General features: G+C 57.5%; 1 protein-coding gene across 4 annotated transcripts; it reads left to right on the top strand.

Annotated features, from left to right (window-relative positions):
- Positions 1–344: 344 nt before the first annotated feature.
- Mettl22 (methyltransferase 22, Kin17 lysine) lies at positions 345–15,494 on the top strand. 4 transcript variants are annotated; one of them, XM_058579727.1, is made up of 13 exons: positions 383–446; positions 564–723; positions 1,060–1,198; positions 3,517–3,755; positions 3,837–3,900; positions 6,217–6,257; positions 6,348–6,492; positions 9,663–9,734; positions 10,780–10,833; positions 11,835–11,915; positions 12,020–12,122; positions 13,884–14,052; positions 15,382–15,494. In XM_058579727.1, the coding sequence occupies exons 3-13, from the start codon at positions 1,093–1,095 to the stop codon at positions 15,415–15,417; spliced, it is 1,110 nt and encodes a 369-aa protein (XP_058435710.1). In that variant the 5' UTR covers positions 383–446; positions 564–723; positions 1,060–1,092; the 3' UTR covers positions 15,418–15,494. The 4 variants fall into 4 exon arrangements, with proteins under 4 accessions (XP_046301019.1, XP_058435710.1, XP_046301029.1 ...); XM_046445073.2 differs by having other exon boundaries at positions 395–446; positions 3,517–3,900; XM_046445101.2 differs by having other exon boundaries at positions 427–446; positions 564–647; positions 3,517–3,900.
- The last annotated feature ends 1,116 nt before the right edge of the window (positions 15,495–16,610 follow it).

The following is a 16,610-nucleotide window of genomic DNA, read 5'->3' as shown; positions in this document are numbered from 1 at the left end:
CTCTTAATAGTAACCAGCACTAGGGACAAGGACAGGGTGGCACCAGGGGTATGGAATAAGCCAGCACGTGGGTGAAGGGCACAGGCTCTCGAGCTGTGCACCCTGGGCTGGAATCCAGACAACACTACTGAGGAGCTGGGTGACCTTGGGCGACTTATTTATCACCTTTAGAGGGTTGGGGTCGCACACCCTCGGGTAGAGGCACCCCCTGCCAGGCCAGGCACAAGAGCAACGCTGGACTGGCAGCTGCCGCGCCTCCCAGACACCGCAGGGCCGGCAGCCGGAGCAGCCACGCCGCACGCATGCGCGGCCGGCAGGTGGGTGGGGCCACGGTTGCGCGGGGCGGGGCGGGAGGGACGGAGCCGCGCCTGCGCACGCCGGCTGTCATGGCGGCCGCCTGAGTACCGCGTCGAGCGTAGGGTGGGCTCCCCGCCCGGCTGCGGCGGGTAAGTCCCTGAGGGGCGTGGCAGGGTGGGGAGGGTGACCGGCCTGCTGGTCCCGAGCTGGCCTGGAGGTCTGGGCGGCCACCACCGGAGGCCCTCAGCCTCTGTCCCCTCCTAAAGAAGGGTGCGGGGGAGGCCTCTCGTCCTCCGGGGTCCGGGAAGCCCCCGTCGGTCGCCGGGCAGACTCCAGGGAGCAGCGTCGTGGTGAGGAGCGGCAGGCGGCGGGGCACAGGCTACGGCGGGACGTGACTGTGGTGTGTCCAAGCCGGGGCACGTGGTGGTCAGTTCTCCTCCCTCCGCCTTTCTTGGCTGTTGGAAGTTTCCATAGTGGAAAAGTTGGGGGGAAAGAGGAGAACGGGACTTCATCACCGTTCACAGGTCTCCTGCCGTAGACAGAAGGTTGCTGTGACAGTGGACACGGTGCGAGCAAGACACCAGATTCCCGCTGGATTCTTGTCCCTGGCCAAGGCTCTGAGACTTTCTCCTTAGAACTGGGAATTGGCAGGGGAACACCCTGGTGATAGTGGTGGTGCACAGTCGTTGGCTTCCTGGCTGGGTGTGTTACCTTGCTCTCCTCCAGAACCTGCCTTCCTGAAGACCTGTTCTTGCCTCTCAGGTGCTTCTCCCCAGGAATAACTGGGACCCCACCATGGATGAGGTCACCTTCAAAAGTGACACTGTGCTGTCAGATGTTCACCTCTACACTCCAAACCAGAGACACCTCATGGTGCGGCTAAATGGTGTGGGGCAGCCTGGTAAGGACCTGGGTGGGGTGGAGTAGCTTAGCACCCCCAGAGTTCCCACCTCATCTTCTGTTTTCCCCTATTAGTCTTTTTTGGGGTCGATTGGGAAGACAAGATTGTTTAGTTGCCGTCTTCACCACACCAGGTCAGCTCGCCCTTGTTGATCAAGGTCCTGCACTTTCCTGAGCACCTGAACCTGTGCTGTGCCAGGCCCAGGACTTGATGCTGGGAATACAGAAGTGAGACAGACTCTACCTTCGGCAAATTCACAGTCCCCAGAGGGACCAGTGCTGGTTTGTTCCGTCACTGCACCCCGTTCCTCTGCCCAGCCCAGCATCTCCACCTCTGTTTGCCTGGCTCCTCTGTTTGTTTACCCCAGGCTCCTCAGCTTTTCTTCTACACGTCTTCCCCCATCTTCTCCCAGCAGCCAAGAGGTTTGTTTGAAAACGCAAACCAAATCACAGCACTCTCCAGACTCAGATTCCCATTAGTTTCCCTTTGCTCTCAGAGTAATGTCCAGACTCCTTGCCTTGGCCTGCAAGGCCCAGCCTGAGCCAGCCTGGGCCTGCGTGTCTGCCCAATCACTCTCCCTCCCTTGCAGCTCCGTGGCCACTTCACCTTCTCCCTCAGACCCTGCATCTGCTTTCCCCTTCCTAACCCTGGCTCTGCAGGGTTCAGCTCCTCAGACAGGTTCCCCGATGACCCTCCCAACTCAAGTTACCCTGTACTGGTTTTTTTTTTTGCTTGTTTGTTTGATGTGATTATTTATTTTTTAAATACATACCCTGTGTTTTTTTAAAATAATTATTTTTAGTTTTAGTTGTCAATACCTTTATTTTATTTTTTCATTTTTACATGGTGCTGAGGATCGTACCCAGGGCCTCACACATGCCAGGCAAGCGCTCTACCGCTGAGCTACAACCCCAGCCCCTTGATGTGATTATTAATAACTCCCATTTCTCTCCTGTTCCAAATTGTTGATTAACCAGTGGTCACAAACTTTACAGCTTGTGGGCTGCACCTGGCCATGGCTTGGTTTCATAAATAAGGTTCTACTGAAACACAGCCAGGCCCACTGTTTCTGTTGTTATAGCTGCAGTGGCAGAGTGGACTAGTTGCAGCAGTGACCATGTGGCCCACAGAGCTGAAAATATTTATGATTTAACCTGTTGATCTCCGAAAAATTTGCTGACCCCTGCATTATATGGTCGCCATATCTATGCCACATGGGATAAGTTCTGCAGAATCCAGGGGAGTTCACACACAATCTGTAATCTTGGATAATGTTTCCCCATCATCACGCCTAAAATGTAGCCCTGCTTTGTATCCTCAGTCCCAGCGTGGCACTCAGTGCAGTTTTGGTGAATGTCTGTCGGGGGGGGGGGGGGAGGGGGGGGACTGTTCAAACTTTGGCGTAAGCTTGGGGTACTGTGGGGGCCGCAGGAAGGGGCAGCGGAGCTGATCCCTAAATGCGGAAAAGATCTTTCCAAACAAGTGGAGGAAGGCACCCCAGGCAGGGGACAGCGGTACGAAGGTGTGGCTGGCTCTCCTTAGGCCTCTCCCCTGTGCTGTGCCTCCTGTGGTGCCAGGTGGTTCCCAGGAGGAGATGGAGGCCAGTACCCTCCATCTCACGTGAAGTCAGGGTGAAGGGAACTCAGGGCAGAAGAGCCCTGGAACACAGCTTGGGTGCCCACTCAGCCAGGGTGCCCAGCCACAGCCTTGGATTCCCCAGGGGTGGATACTCGTGTTCTCCTGAGGCAGATGAGTACGTTTGGGGCATCAGACCCCTGGGAAGACGGAGGACTCAGTCCTGGGCACCCTCTGGGAAATCTTTGCTCCTCTGCCTCCAGCCCACTCTTCCTGGCACAAGCCCTTATTGAAATTGTCCCAGTGACTTTCTGGTCACCAGGTGGTAAGGGATATCTCACATCCTGTCACCCTCCAGACCTTCAGAGGCGGAGCGGTGTGGTGAGAGGGTGTCTGCTGGAGTCAGCAGGCTGTCTGCTGCCTTGGCCGCTTGGCTCAGCCTTGATCTCCACGTCTGTGAGGTGGAGCTGACGTGCCTCCTTCGCTTGGTGGTGAGGGTCAAATGAGAAGACCTGGCCTGCATGTGGGTGCTCATAAAGCAGAGGCTGCTCTCCCTGGTGGCTGGTGCTGAGTGGTGGCCCAGCCAGTGATCAGTGCCCAATGCAACGGGCCCTTTCTGCTGGTGTTAGTGTATCTCCCACTGCCTTCAAAGACTCTCCCAGGTGGTAACCAGACTTCTCAGAGAGAGGACATTTTAAACACACCCCCTGAGTTGCTCATTTGTGTTTTGTCTTGCCTTTCAGTCTTCCTGTCACAGTTCAAGCTTCTGTGGAGTCAAGACTCTTGGACAGCCTCGGGGGCTGAGGGTGGCCATCACAGAGATGCTGTCTCATGGGAGGTCCCTCCTGCTGGCTCAGGCAGCCCAGGGTCCATTCCTGGAAGTGGCCACAGCCGTGAGGGTTCCCCTCTCCAGGCAGGGGCTGATACCTCTGGCCAGGAAGGGGCAGGAGCTCAGCTGGATGAGGATGGGGATTTGGACGTGGTGAGGAGACCACGGGCCGCCTCTGATCCTGACCTGGAGGGGTCTCCAAGAGACAAGGTACACCCCATGATTCTAACACAGGAGGAAGACGACATCACGGGAGACGAAGCACCAGAGAGCTGCCCCCACAGTGTCATCCGAATAGGTAAATAAAGGTCAGTCTCTCCTGCCACCGGGGCGGCTCCCCAGCAGCAGCCAGGGCGCAGGAGCGTCAGTGTCGGCTCTGGCTCAGGCCCAGGCCAGGACGGCGTAGGCAGGATAGCAGCAGAACGGCAGACGCAGCTGGAAGCAGGCGGTGCCGCTGCTGGCCCAGGCTCAGGACTCCGCAGTAGCTCCCCGTTACCTCAGGATAGGCTTCAGATGGCTGCTTGCCAGGCCGGGTGTGACGTGGCCTCTGCTCGCCTCCACAGCTCAGGTCACCCCGCCTTCAGCCCTCCTCTCTGCGAGCCTCCTTGTGCTGTGCTGGGTTCCTGGGCGCTTTCCTAACACATCCCTGCTGAAGACTCCCAGCTTAGCCATCGGCTCCCCCAGGAGGCCGGGCTCCTGCTGCCTCCACGTCCAGGTTCTCACTCAGCATGCTGGGGTGTCGGGCAGGGGGGCTGTGAAGGCTCAGCCAGGCTGGGCTGGCCCCAGGGCCCCAGGGATTGTTTACTTTACTCTCAGCCCTCACTTCCCTGCCTCCCTGAGGGGCACTGGAGCCTGGGACTCCACAGTGAGGCTTTGGCCTCCAGTGTGTGGGCATTTCATGTTCTGGGATCTACTGTCCTCCAGGCTGAGAACCCTATGGGAAAGGGCCAGTGTGTGGTGGCCCACCCAGGGGCAGAGCAGAAGGTAAAGTTGTTGAGCGTAGGTCATGGCTTGTCTTGTTCCATTCTGGGCTACAGCACCATCTTCTGCAAACCTTGGTTGATGGGGGGCTGGATCGTGGCCCTGCAGGGCTGGATGTTGAACCCGTCTCCACCCCTCACCAGCAAGTGACCATGGACAGGGTCCTCTCACCCAGAGATTCAGTTTTTGCACCTATAGAATAGGATCAGGGATACTGCCCTCCAGGGTTTGGGTGGTAATTTAGTGAAATAATGCCCAGGAAGTCCACTTTTTATTGATTCCTGAATGAGACTCCCCCAGAGTGCACAGCTTCTGAGCCCTCATTCTCTGTGGAGCACCTTCCGGCTGCGCCTCGGTCACCACGTCTGTGTCTGTGAAGTGGGGGTGCCCCAGGTCAAGGGGAACCTCTGAGGGCGAGCCCTGGGCCCGGCTCAGAGGTGTCTGGCCAGCGCAGGTACAGGGAGAGAACGCGACCACCGTGGGTGGGGCGTGGACGCACTTCTGTTCTGGTTTCAAACCAGATGGCCACGTTGGGCCTAACACTCCCATCTCATCCTGAAAGTAACTCCAGACGGTGACGTCAAGCCCAGCCGGGTGCTGGCGGACAGCGCATGGGCCGCTGTGGACTCAGAGCCCGCGTGGGAAGTCCGCATGCTGTGCAGAGATCTTGGTCAGATTTCTCCTGGAGAAGTCCTCAGGCCCACTCTCCTGGGGGACTCCTCAGTCACTGTCACCTGGCTTGGGTACAGGGTAGTTGGCTTGTGTTGGATACCTTGTTGGGGTCCCAGGAGCCCTGGGCACAGTAAGGAGCTCACACCAAGAGCCCACGGGAACCTGAAGGAGCCAGGCTCCAGGGCTCCAGGGCTCCAGGAGCAGCAGCACCACCCACCTGCAGCCCTGCACTCTCCACCCTGGGCCCCTTCTTATTTCTGTGACATCATGGTTTGGTTTTGTGTGAGTCTGATGAGCAGTGGAAGCCACCCACCCTCCTGTGCCGCGTGTGTTTGAGCTTGGTTGCCCTGTGGTCCTGCTGAGGTGGTTGGGAGTTCTGATCTGGCACCAGAGACTGGCACCCTTCCTCTTCCTCCTCTCACCCTCGGTGCCCTCCCCACCACCAGAATTGTATCCTACCGTGTTGTGCCCTCACGTTGTGCTTGGGAACACTTAGACTTCCTTAACATGCTTCTCTTCAACCTTTTGGGAAAGGATAAGAACTCAAACTAATTTTGTTAACTTCTAGCATGGTTCTAAGTGTGAGAAAGGTTTTGGAATGAGCCGTGGTTATTACTAGCACATAAACAAGGTACAGTTTTAAAGATGCAGTACTGGACTTGGGGCCTCCTGAGATGCGAGTGTTTAATGAGGCTGTTGTGACCTAGTCTCCAGCCACAGGTGGGGTCACCTGGTGACGTGAGGAGAGGGAGCCAGGGGCCTGCTTCCGAGGGATGCTTGCACACTCCTGCCTGGTAGCATGGCCCGAGCGTCCGCTTCTCTCTGGAACACCTAGCCCGGTGCCCATCTGACTGCGTTGGCAGGTTGCCATTCACCCACGCCACCCACCCCTGCCATCCGGTGGCTTCTGTCTGTCCCCATTCACAGTGGGCATTTCTCTTTCGGTTTCCATCCTGTCCAGAGCACACCATGGCCACCCCCCTGGAGGATGTTGGCAAGCAGGTGGGTAGGTCCTGTCCACTTCCTGTGGTCCTGAAGAGCCTTTCTCTGGAGCCTCACATCAGCTGGTGCTCCTCGTCCTCTCCCCTCCAGGTGTGGCGGGGCGCCCTGCTCCTGGCAGACTACATCCTATTCAGACGGGACCTCTTCCAAGGACGCACCGTGCTGGAGCTGGGAGCAGGCACGGGGCTTGCCAGCATCGTGGCAGCCACTGTGGCGCGGACCGTGTATTGTACAGGTAACGGGCATTGGCTCAGGCTGCAGGGAGGTGGCGGTCCCCACAGTCGGTGCAAACCCTGTTGGGAAAGGAGACGGAGACACCGGGAAGGGGATGTTGGCTAGTCCCTGGTTTGCTTAATAATGAGTGGCCCAGCGGTGCCCAACGAGTGGCTACAGCATCGCCCAGCAGGCACCAGATCAGTGGTGTCAGTGTCTGATGCCCTTTGATGTTGACACCTAGAAAGAACAAACTTCTCAAGGAACCGTGAGGATATTCCCTCTCGTGAGCCTTAAAAACACCACAGACGTCTTGCCTGTTCGTTGGGAAATTAGTGAAATAAAGTCACTCATGATTTTACAGTCCCCAGATTTATGCAGCAGTATGCAGTTTATTCAGCACCTCATGTGCCCAGTATATGTGTGGGTGTAGTCAGGCCCGTAGTGAGTAAAATAACCACGTCGCTGCCCTCGGGCTACTTGTACTTCAGAATCTCTGCTTAACCTGTTCTTATTTGCTTGCATGTGCACGACCTTGCGTGCACACACACACACACACACACACAGTCTCTTTCCTTTTAGGAATATGTACAGAGTCCCAGAGAAGAGTTGAAACGCAGTGTCTGGGGCTCTGTCCCGCCAGGTGCTGGAAAACATTTTTCAGAGCATTTTCCTGTCACTAGCAGTTATTTAACTATGGTTTTGAGTAATCAGATACTTTCTCACCTCGTTTTCAACCCCTCAGCTGCTGAGCGTTTGGGTGGTTGTGTTTCTCTCATTTCCATGACACTGGGGTGAAGCCTTTGCATGTTCGGATTCCCTTTGTGCCATCTGATACCCATTGGGCCAGGTTTCCCGGAGAGGGAGGGACTTGTCTTACGCTGGTGCTCCTTGTTGTCAGCTGATTTCTTTTTCTTATTATTTTGAAATCTCATTAGACTAACACAGAAGTCACTAAAATACTCTGCAAAGTGCCATATGCTTGTTTTAGTCAGCTTTTCCACCACTGTGACCAAAAGACCTGACAAGAACAACACAGAGGAGGAAAACTGTTTTGGCTCACAGTTTCAGAGATTCAGTCCACGGTTGGCCAGCTCCATAGCTCTGGGCCCAAGGTGAGGCAGCGCATCATGGCGGGAGAGTGTTGAGGAGGAAAGCAGCTCAGGACGCGGCACTTAGGAGGCAGAGAGTGAGTTCCACTCACCAGGGGTGGAATATAAACCCTGGCACACCCCAGCCGCCCGCTTCCTCCAGCCACCCCCAGCCTGCCCAGGTACCAGCCAGCTAATCCCTTACAGTCAGTGGATTAGCCTGCTGGTTGGATTTCAGCTCCCACAGTCCATTCTTCACCTCTGAACATTCTTGCATTGTCTCACACATGAGCTTTTGGGGGCACCTCGCATCTAATCCCATTGATAACATCTTACACAACCATAGTGCAGTGGTCAGGACCAGCAAACTGACATGGGTGGGTGCTGCTGGCGGAGCTAGCCATGCCAGAGTGCCCTGCTGTGAGAGGGTCAAATGAGCATGATCACCCTACTTCAAACCTGTAGTGTCTGCTGGGCAGAGAGGATTTGCTGATGGGGTTTGCATTTTGTTGCTTCCTAGTGAAGGTTTTCACGGCACAGACTTTTGCTTCTGAGGTGGGGAGGGAGTTGGAATGACCTGGCACTCATAATGCTGAGTCAGCCACTGGCAGGGGTTGACCAGCCACCTGAGTGCTGCCTCTTGACAGTTTCATGTAAATTGCAAGCCAGGAGCATCACTGGGTGCCTGGTGCCTAGTAGCAAAATAGCATCAAATTGTCTTATCCTGAGAGAAAAAATCTCCAACATAGAGAAGAGAGCTTCACTTAGGTGGCATGTCACAGTTAGCAAGGCCCTGATGGTCAGCCACATGATGAGTGCCTAATTGTAACTTAACAGTGACAGCCAGAGAGCCAAGTTTCATTCCCTTTGTCCAGAGGGGCACACTGAGGCTAAGGTTGAATGGCTGGTCCAAGCTCATGGTCACGCTGCTGATGACAGCCAAGACCCTTGACCCAGACCTCCTGGTCCAGGGTGCGGTGCCTTGATCACAGGCAGGTATATCAGACTGTTCCCCGGAGCAGTCTCTGCAGAGGGGTGACGTGGCTTCTCCAGGGCTCCATGCTCCTACTGCGCGGTATTGTTAGAATCCCTTGTAAGATCTCTTGTAACAAAAACTACCACGAGGATTTAAAAGCTGGGGTTCTGGGGGTGTTGCTCAGTGGCAGAAAGGGAGCTTAGCAAGCACAGGCCCTGGCTTATCCCTGCAGCATAAAACAAAAACTGTTGAGGGCTGGGTTGTGGCTCAGCAGTAGAGCACTCACCTGGGTTTAATCTTCAGCACCACATAAAAATAAATACAACTAAAAAATAAGTATTTTAAAAACACCTGTTGAAGCAGTCCTGCACTGCCTGCAATGTCCCCTTTCCTCAGTGGCCAGGACAAGGGTTGGGTCTGAGCCTTGGCTGAGCAAGCTCCCTGCACTAGGCTCCGTGTGGCCTCCAGCACGCACCGTCTGGTCCCAGGGGTCGAGGTGGCAGGGTGGGTTGAGCATTGCTGATGGCGAGACGTCCCGTGCTCCACTCGTGCATTCTCCTAGTGAAGATTGATTTTTTGCAAAGTGCTGCTTCCCTCAGTGAGAATCCACTGTATTGGTCCCGCTGAGATGTGAGAAATGTCGTCTGTCTGAGCAGCAGGCCCCCAGCAGTGACTGGGCAGGAGAGTCCCTTGCTGGTCACAGCCTGCTCCATCTCCAGTGACTGTCATTCGCCCTCTGACTCCAGCCGGTTTTCTGGAGTGTCAGAGACCCTGGAATCGGATCCCAGCTCCTGCTCCCACTAGTTAGGTGACTTGCTCAGTCTGTGACGTGGGAATGCTGCTGCCCCGGATGGCTGTGAACACGCAGGGAAGTGCCATGTCTGCTTTGCATACTCAGGGATGGGCACTCACCCCGCCTCTGGGCACACCCACAGCGCTGTGTCCTCCAGGACAGGATTCTCACGTAGGGAAGACAGTGGGAAAGAGCCCGGGTGCCCCTGTGTGGTCCGGGCGTGGAACTCAAGGGACAGCACAGCTCTAGTGTCTGGGTGGTGATCTTGGTGGCCGCTCTGCTGGCACAGCCCTGGAGCTGTGTCCTAACAGCCAGCATGTTTGTCCTTCCAGACGTTGGTGCAGACCTCCTGGCGATGTGCCAGCGAAACGTTGCCCTCAACAGCCACCTGGCTGCTGCCGGAGGTGAGGCCCAGCTCTGAGGGAGGTTCCTGTTTGTCAGGCAGAAGAGGCCGGGATGGGGACGCTGGGAGGTGGAGGAGGAGGCTGGGTGGATGGAGGAGCAGGCTCCACTCAGCTCCGGGGCACAGTGCTCTGTCCTGGGGCTCCTCACCTCTGCACACGGCCACATCCTCCCCAGCTTCTTCTGGCCTGGACATCGTCCCCCGCCTCATCTTTCTAGCTCCTCTTCTGACCTGTCCTGCTGTCCTCCACGTGGCACCCAGTGTGGCCTTGCAGAGTTGCAAGTGCTGCCCCCCCAGCCCTCGGGATCCCTCAGGCCAGGGGGTCGCTCCTGCTCTCTTGCGCCTCTCCAGCCAGGGCTCGCTACCCAGGCTACACTCTGCCCTCTGCCAGGAGGTCCCAGCGGCATCTGCCCAGCTGCCCAGTCCCTGCACAGCCTGCAGGAGGAGTATACACAGTGGCCTGGCTGGACTGCCAGGCAGACAGACCTGAGCAACCTGCCTCAGGCCCCCCAGGTTTGCCCACCCTAAGGCATCGAGGTGAACTCCTTGCTGGTCCGGCCCCCACTCTGGCCCTCCAGGCTGTCCCTCTGCCTGGACTCTCCAACTCAAACAGCACTCCCGTGACACTGCACTTAACCCTTGCTTGTTGGCTGGCTGCCTGGTGTTGCCCACCCCCCTTGCCTCCCCGAGAGGTGATGCCAGACGATGCTGAGCGCCCTGAAGGCAGGGAGGACCGACAACGGGCTCCACGCCCTCCTGCCCTCGCCCTCCTGCCCTCGCTGCCTCACACACCAGTCCGGTCCCCTCCCCCTTGCCTTGCAGCATTGCCCTGACCACAGCAGTCACCCCTTAGGTGGCTGGTCCCCGACAGCAGGGGCCAGGAGTCAAGCTGTTATTTTTCCTGTCTCTATGGTTGCTGACACGTCACACTCAAAAAATGCAGAGGGGAGTGAAGGAGCAAGGGAAAGGGCCGGGTGGGTGGTGGGTGGTGGGTGCCCCGCCATGCGGCCAGCCTGCAGCTGGGCCCTCTGTGTCTGTTCTCACAGGTGGAGTGGTTAAGGTCAAGGAGCTGGACTGGCTGAAGGACGGCTTCTGCACAGGTGTGTTTCCTCGGGTGCAGGCCTGGGCTCAGGGGTCCTCGGCAGCACCCAGGGCACGGCATGGGCACCGTGTTGGTTGAGCAGCAGAGCCCGGCTGCCACCAAGCCCCAACAGCCCGGCAGGGTCTCTCCACTGCCCGTGGGTGTCGTGTGTTGGTTACTGAGCACCTGCCGTGTGTCAGGCACGTCATGTCCATGCCGTTTCCAGACTTCCCGGTGCCACCATGTGTTGGGCGTCAAAACCCCTGGGTCTCGGGACTGGGGCTCAGTGGCAGAGCGCTTGCCTAGCACATGCGAGGCCCTGGGTTCGACCCTCATTACCACATAAAAATAAATAAGGTATTGTGTCCAACTACAACTAAAACAAATATTTTTTAAAAAACCCGAGTGCTGCCTTCCCTGGGTCACTAGCTGGTACTGGGTAGGACTGCTGACCTCGGGCGTCCGCCATCTCCCAGCAGGTGGTGGCTCTGGGAGACCCACTCGGGGAAGAGTCCTCTGAATTTCCTTACAAACTACTTCAGACCCTGGTGCTTGGTCTTTACAGAGGCTCCCGCAGGTGGGGGGACCATCCCTGAGGACCTGTCACCTGCCGAGTGCCCTGCATACTGTGGGTCCCTTGACCCTTCCAGCAACCCCATGGGAGAAGTGCTGGCCCCTTTCTATGTGCACAGAAACAAAACCCAGAGAGTGGGTCACACAGCAAGTGAATGGGCAGGAAAGCCCTGGACAGGGCACGGAAGACAGCTCATAGATGGCTGGCCGAGGGGGAGGGGAGGTTGGGATCTGCCTGCCTGTCACTGGCCCTCACTGGCCCTCAATACACTACAGCTGTCCCCAGGGGCCCTGAAGCTGGGAGCTGGGACTCAGGTGTGGCCGGCAGTGCCCCCTGCGCTGAGCTGCCCAACCCTGTCTCCTGAAGCTCCTTTGGGTCATCTTCCAGTAAGAGTTGGTGGCTGGCAGAGACAGGATTGAGCCCAGGCCCTCCCCTTTCTCTGGCAGACCCTGAGGCCCCCTTCAGCTGGTCGGAAGGGGACATCGCTGACCTGTACGATCACACCACTGTGCTGTTTGCAGCTGAAGGTGAGCGAGCTCTGCATGGTCACCGTGTCCCTGTCCTCACCTGGGGGGTGGAGCGCCTTACGCCTCCACTCTGCCCTGCCTCCCCAGCGCTGTCCCTTCCGCAGTGTTCTACGATGATGACCTCACGGACGCGCTGTTCGCCACGCTCTCCCGCCTCGCCCACAGGCTGAAGAACGCCTGCACGGCCATCCTGTCTGTGGAGAAGAGGTGAGTGGGGCGCAGGGCCTGTAGCGGGTCTCCCCTGCACCGACGCACTCCACGGGTCATGCCCTGTCCAGCTCCTGCTGGTGCCGGGCCAGGCTAGTCCCTGACACAGCACCTTTCCCAGTCCCCTGGGTCCCCGTCTGCAGATGAGGAAGGAAACTGACAGCATCAGGGGAGTATCCAGGCCCCTGCTAGGTTGTGACAAGACCCTTGTCCGCTACCGTTGGCGTTACTTGTGTTTTGAGTTTTTATGAAAAGAAGACATTTTTCGCCAGGCGTGGTAGCACCCACCTGTAATCCCAGTGGCTCTCGGGAGGCTGGAGCAGGAGGATCGTGAGTTCAGAGCCAGCCTCAGCAACGGCGAGGCACTAAGCACCTCAGTGACACCTGTCTCTAAATAAAATGCAAAACAGGGCTGGGGACGGGTCTCAGGGGTCGGTGCCCTTGGGTTCAATCCCGGTGCCAAAAAAATGAAAAACCCTAAAATGAGAAGCTAAGTGTCTGGTGGTGAATGCAGGTGGAGAGGTGGCTGCACTCACGGAGGTCGCCTGCTGAGTGACACAGGCTTCAGCTTCACCTCCCTGCACGAGACTTTTGCCCAGAACCGTAGGTTCTTGCACACTCGTGGCAGCATCGTTTGTGCCGGTGGTGCCGAGGGCCCCGTCCAGAGACATGCCAGCCCGGCCTCATTGGGATCTGGCGTTGGTCAGACCAGGAGGGGAGCTGTTACCAGAAGGGGTCGCGAGGCATGCTGAAAGGTCACCAGGAAGTGTCCTGGTGGAGGGTCCTTAGTGTTTGGAGTTGCGCTGACTGTTTACAGGGAAGTGCTTGTTCATCTGGAAGGGGGCTGTTGTGAGGAGGGCCTCGGAGAGCGGAGGGGACACACTGCCCTCGGGTGACAGTGCTGAAGCTGGGTGATGGGTCCATCATGGTTTATGTGCTGTCCTCCTTTTGCATGTTTGTGATTTAAAAAATGAGAAAAGAAAAAGAAAAAACAGTGTTTAGCACTGGGGTTTGAACTCTGGGGCACCTTGCCGCTAGCAGTTTTTATTTTTATTTAAAACAGGGTCTCTAAGATGCTGAGGTTGGCCTCAAACTTGAGATCCTCCTGCCTGAGCCTCCCAAGTGTCTGGGATTTCAGGTGTGCGCCACTGCGCCTAACATGATTTTTCATAATAAAAGATTTGCGAAAGAGATGAAGAGCTTGAATTTCAAGCCAAATCATCTTGCAGATTCTGTTTTGGAAAGGTGCAGAAGAGAGGGTTGGGAAACTCAGTTCTGAAGTCCTGCCCTCTCTCTCCCTCCTTCTCTCTCTCACCTCCGTAACCCAGCAACTTCCTGGCCATGTCATTGCGCTCAGCTGTACTCCCAGAGTGCACCTGCCTCTGCTGTGGCCTCTCCCGTTAATCCATAGGTAGTCACAGGGCCACTCTGCTGGGTTCTGTGCTGGCTGCAGGCAGGACAGGTGGCAGCACCTGCAGAGACTGGCTGATAAGTCTTCCCTTGGCCAGTTTTCAGCAGCTCACAGTCGGAGCCTGTCTTTCCAGGGGTGTGATCATGGACACACGACCAGCTTCCTAAGCTTCAGTGTCCACATCTGTAAAACGGAGCTGGTAACCAGTTTCGGGAAGATCCAGGAGGGCATTTGCTAAAATGCTTTGCACATAATAGTCACTCAGTTAAAAAATGAGAGGGGTGGGGCAGCAGGAAAAGGCTGAGGAAGTGACAGCCCGAGGGTGGTGGCTGTGTGCTGGCTGCCTGCAGGCTCAACTTCACGCTGCGACACCTGGACGTCACCTGTGAAGCCTACGACCACTTCCGCTCCTCCCTGCACGCCCTGGAGAAGCTGGCCCCCGGCAAGCTGCGCTTCGTGGTGGAGCCCGTGGAGGCCTCCTTCCCACAGCTCCTCGTCTACGAGCGCATCCGGCAGCTGGTAGGTCCTGTGGCGTGAAGCTGAGGCCGCTGTGCCAGGCAGAAGCGGTGATGGACCCAACCCTCACACCCAGGCCCCCGCCCCGCAGTCCAGTGGTGGCTGCAGACGTGGTGCCCTCTGCAGCAGAACCTGCACTACGCTACATCTCCAGGGGTTTTTATTTTTATTTAATAAAATAAAATTTTATTTTAAATGGGCAGCCCCCACGCAGACCCTTGCTTCATAATGGCCATGTCCCACGGTGGCCTGGGCAGCAGACCTTCACCTGGCTTTTTAGCAGTGTCTTTCCCTGTGGGCAGTTCAGATCCAGAGGAGGCAAGGCCCTGGCAGGACTTGGGAGCTGGAGTCAGTGGAGGGGAGCTGGGGCCCCAGAGCCCAGCACAGGCCCTGCATGTGCTCTGTGGAGACAGACTGCAGCCCGGTGTCATCGCCGCTGGCCGCTCTGGCCCAGGCACAGCGGGGCCCCTCACATCAGGCCTCTCACGACCACCCTGAGGTGAGAGCCTCACGTGCCGGGCACCTTGCTAAGCACCTCTCGTCCACCACCTACCTGCCTGACGCTCACGGCAACAGCCGAGGCAGATGAGTCACCCTGGCAGGAAGTGGCAGCACTGGGGACTTAATCCTATTGCCATGTCACTTCTTATTACAGCTTTTCAACCCACCACTTAGGGAATAGCCGCAGGTCCAGAGTCACCCTCCAGTGGCCAGGGCTGGGCTCCTGGGAGTGCGGGGTGGAGAGTCTGCATCTTTTGTTCTCTCTGCCCTTTGGCTGTGGCCTCTTTCTCTGGAAAGGGGAGGCTGGGGACAGAGCCAGCTCTCATGCTCCCTGTCCGCTTCCCGAGCAGAGGCAGCCCTGCATTTGTCTGGGTCACGGGTGGTGGTTCAGAAAGGCCTGCTCGCTGCCCGGCCACCACTGGGCAGCTCCACGCAGACCCAGCTGGTCTGCTCGTGAGGACCCTTGAGGCTGGTACCAAGAGCATGCTGTGTGCCTGCATGTCCACCTGCTGGCCGTCAGAGTGTGTCACGTGACCAGAAAGCCAGCTCCTTGGGGAACTCGGCAGCCACCGAACATGGAGGCTTCCCCAGTGGAGAGGTTGTGGTGACCTGCTGCCATCCCCCTGGTCCCTGCAATCACGTGACATCCTGATGCTCTTTCAGCTGGCTGGCCTTTGTCCCCCCAGCCTCCCTGCCCAGTGAGGCCCAGGAACAGTGCAGAGCTCCAGAGGGTAGGCAGAAGCTCGCGCCCCTGTGCCGGCTCTGTGCCACCCCTGGAGCTGTGGTGGCATCACCCGCACAGCTCAGGAGCCTGTCCCTCCTCTCTTGCAGGAGCTCTGGAAGATCGTTGCAGAACCAGCAGCATGACCAGGGCCTGGGCCAGGCCTGGCGGCTCAGCCGTTCCCATGATCGGCTTCTAATAAAACCAGAAGCTCACGCAGTCATCGTCCGAGGTCCTGTCATTTTCACATGGTAAATGTGCCTTAGGTGGCCCCACGTGGATTTCTGGGGCCTGTCGCTGCCTCCCAGCAGCAGCCAGAGAGCCTGGTTGCTCTGCGTGGGAGGCGACTCAGGCCCATGGGCCTCTTGCTGGGCACTGGGGCCAGGGAGTCCTGGGGCTGCTTGGCGAGTGCGTGGTCTCTGTGGCCCCCAGGCGCACCCCCTGGCTGGGCCTGGCGGTGCGTGGTCCTTCCCTTCCTCTCTGAGGTTCACCAGTGTCTTCAGTGCCATGATGGAAGCTGCCCTAACAGCTCTGGGCAGGGAAGCTCATCTCCTCCCAGGCTCCGTGTTCCCGGGGACCGGTTCCCGCCTGCCCTGGGCCTCCCTCTCCACCTGTGCATGGTGGGTACGCTGTGTCTGTGCCCGCTCCCCTCTCTGCGCTCCTCTTGGTCCCTCTCACTGCCCCTCCTGCTCCACCCTTGGCACTCCCTGCCTTGCCCCTGCTGTGCCCTGTCACCAGGGTCCAGCACAGCCCTTCCCGCCTGCCCCGGGAGCACATCTGCCTTTTCCTGTCCAGCTGTGCCTGCCCACAGCTGCTTCTCCCGAGCAGCGGGGCCAGTTCCTGCGCTCGTGTGCCCCAGTCATCGGCTTATCCCCAGGCCAGGCGTTTGCAAGTCCAGGGTCACGTTATCTTTCCAGCAAATCAGTCAGCAGCGGGTTATACCCATTGCACAGTTGAGATGACCAAGGCTTCAAGAGGAAACCCCGTGGGGCCAGGGGCCTGGTTTGTCTGAAGCAGCTCTGCCTCCCGAGCGCCGCCCGGCCCAGAGCAGGGCCTCGCACTCACTGTGGAGTGAGCTGTTCTCTGTTACTTCATCTTAGTTCTGCCTCGTGCTGGCTCCTTTTGACATCATGATAGAGGCACGGAATATCGTTTGCTCCACTGCAGTCTCCAGTGCTGCCCTCTCCGCCTCCTCCCTTCCCTGTCCCACTCCTCTACTGATCTTTCCTCTTTTTATTTATAGTTTTTTTTTTCACTTCGTGCATTATAGATACACACAAAGGTGAAATTTGCCGTGGGGTAGTCGTATCTGTGTAGCAGAGTGTGATCAGATTCATTG

The sequence above is a fragment of the Marmota monax genome, unplaced genomic scaffold, assembly GCF_021218885.2.
Source record: "Marmota monax isolate L192 unplaced genomic scaffold, Marmota_monax_Labrador192_F-V1.1 WCK01_AAM20220418_F8-fsc00035, whole genome shotgun sequence".
Lineage (NCBI taxonomy): Eukaryota > Metazoa > Chordata > Mammalia > Rodentia > Sciuridae > Marmota > Marmota monax.
The sequence above is the reverse complement of the archived record's forward strand: the minus strand, read 5'-3'. Positions and strand labels throughout refer to the sequence as shown.

What these genes read in the sequence shown, in the direction of transcription:
- Mettl22 (XM_046445063.2), top strand. Translation starts at nt 1,093, where the DNA reads ATGGATGAGGTCACCTTCAAAAGTGACACTGTGCTGTCAGATGTTCAC. An exon ending in CCACAGTGTCATCCGAATAG is followed by an intron (nt 3,901 to 6,216) that starts GTAAATAAAGGT and finishes CATCCTGTCCAG; the next exon opens with AGCACACCATGGCCACCCCC. An exon ending in CCACCTGGCTGCTGCCGGAG is followed by an intron (nt 9,735 to 10,779) that starts GTGAGGCCCAGC and finishes CTGTTCTCACAG; the next exon opens with GTGGAGTGGTTAAGGTCAAG.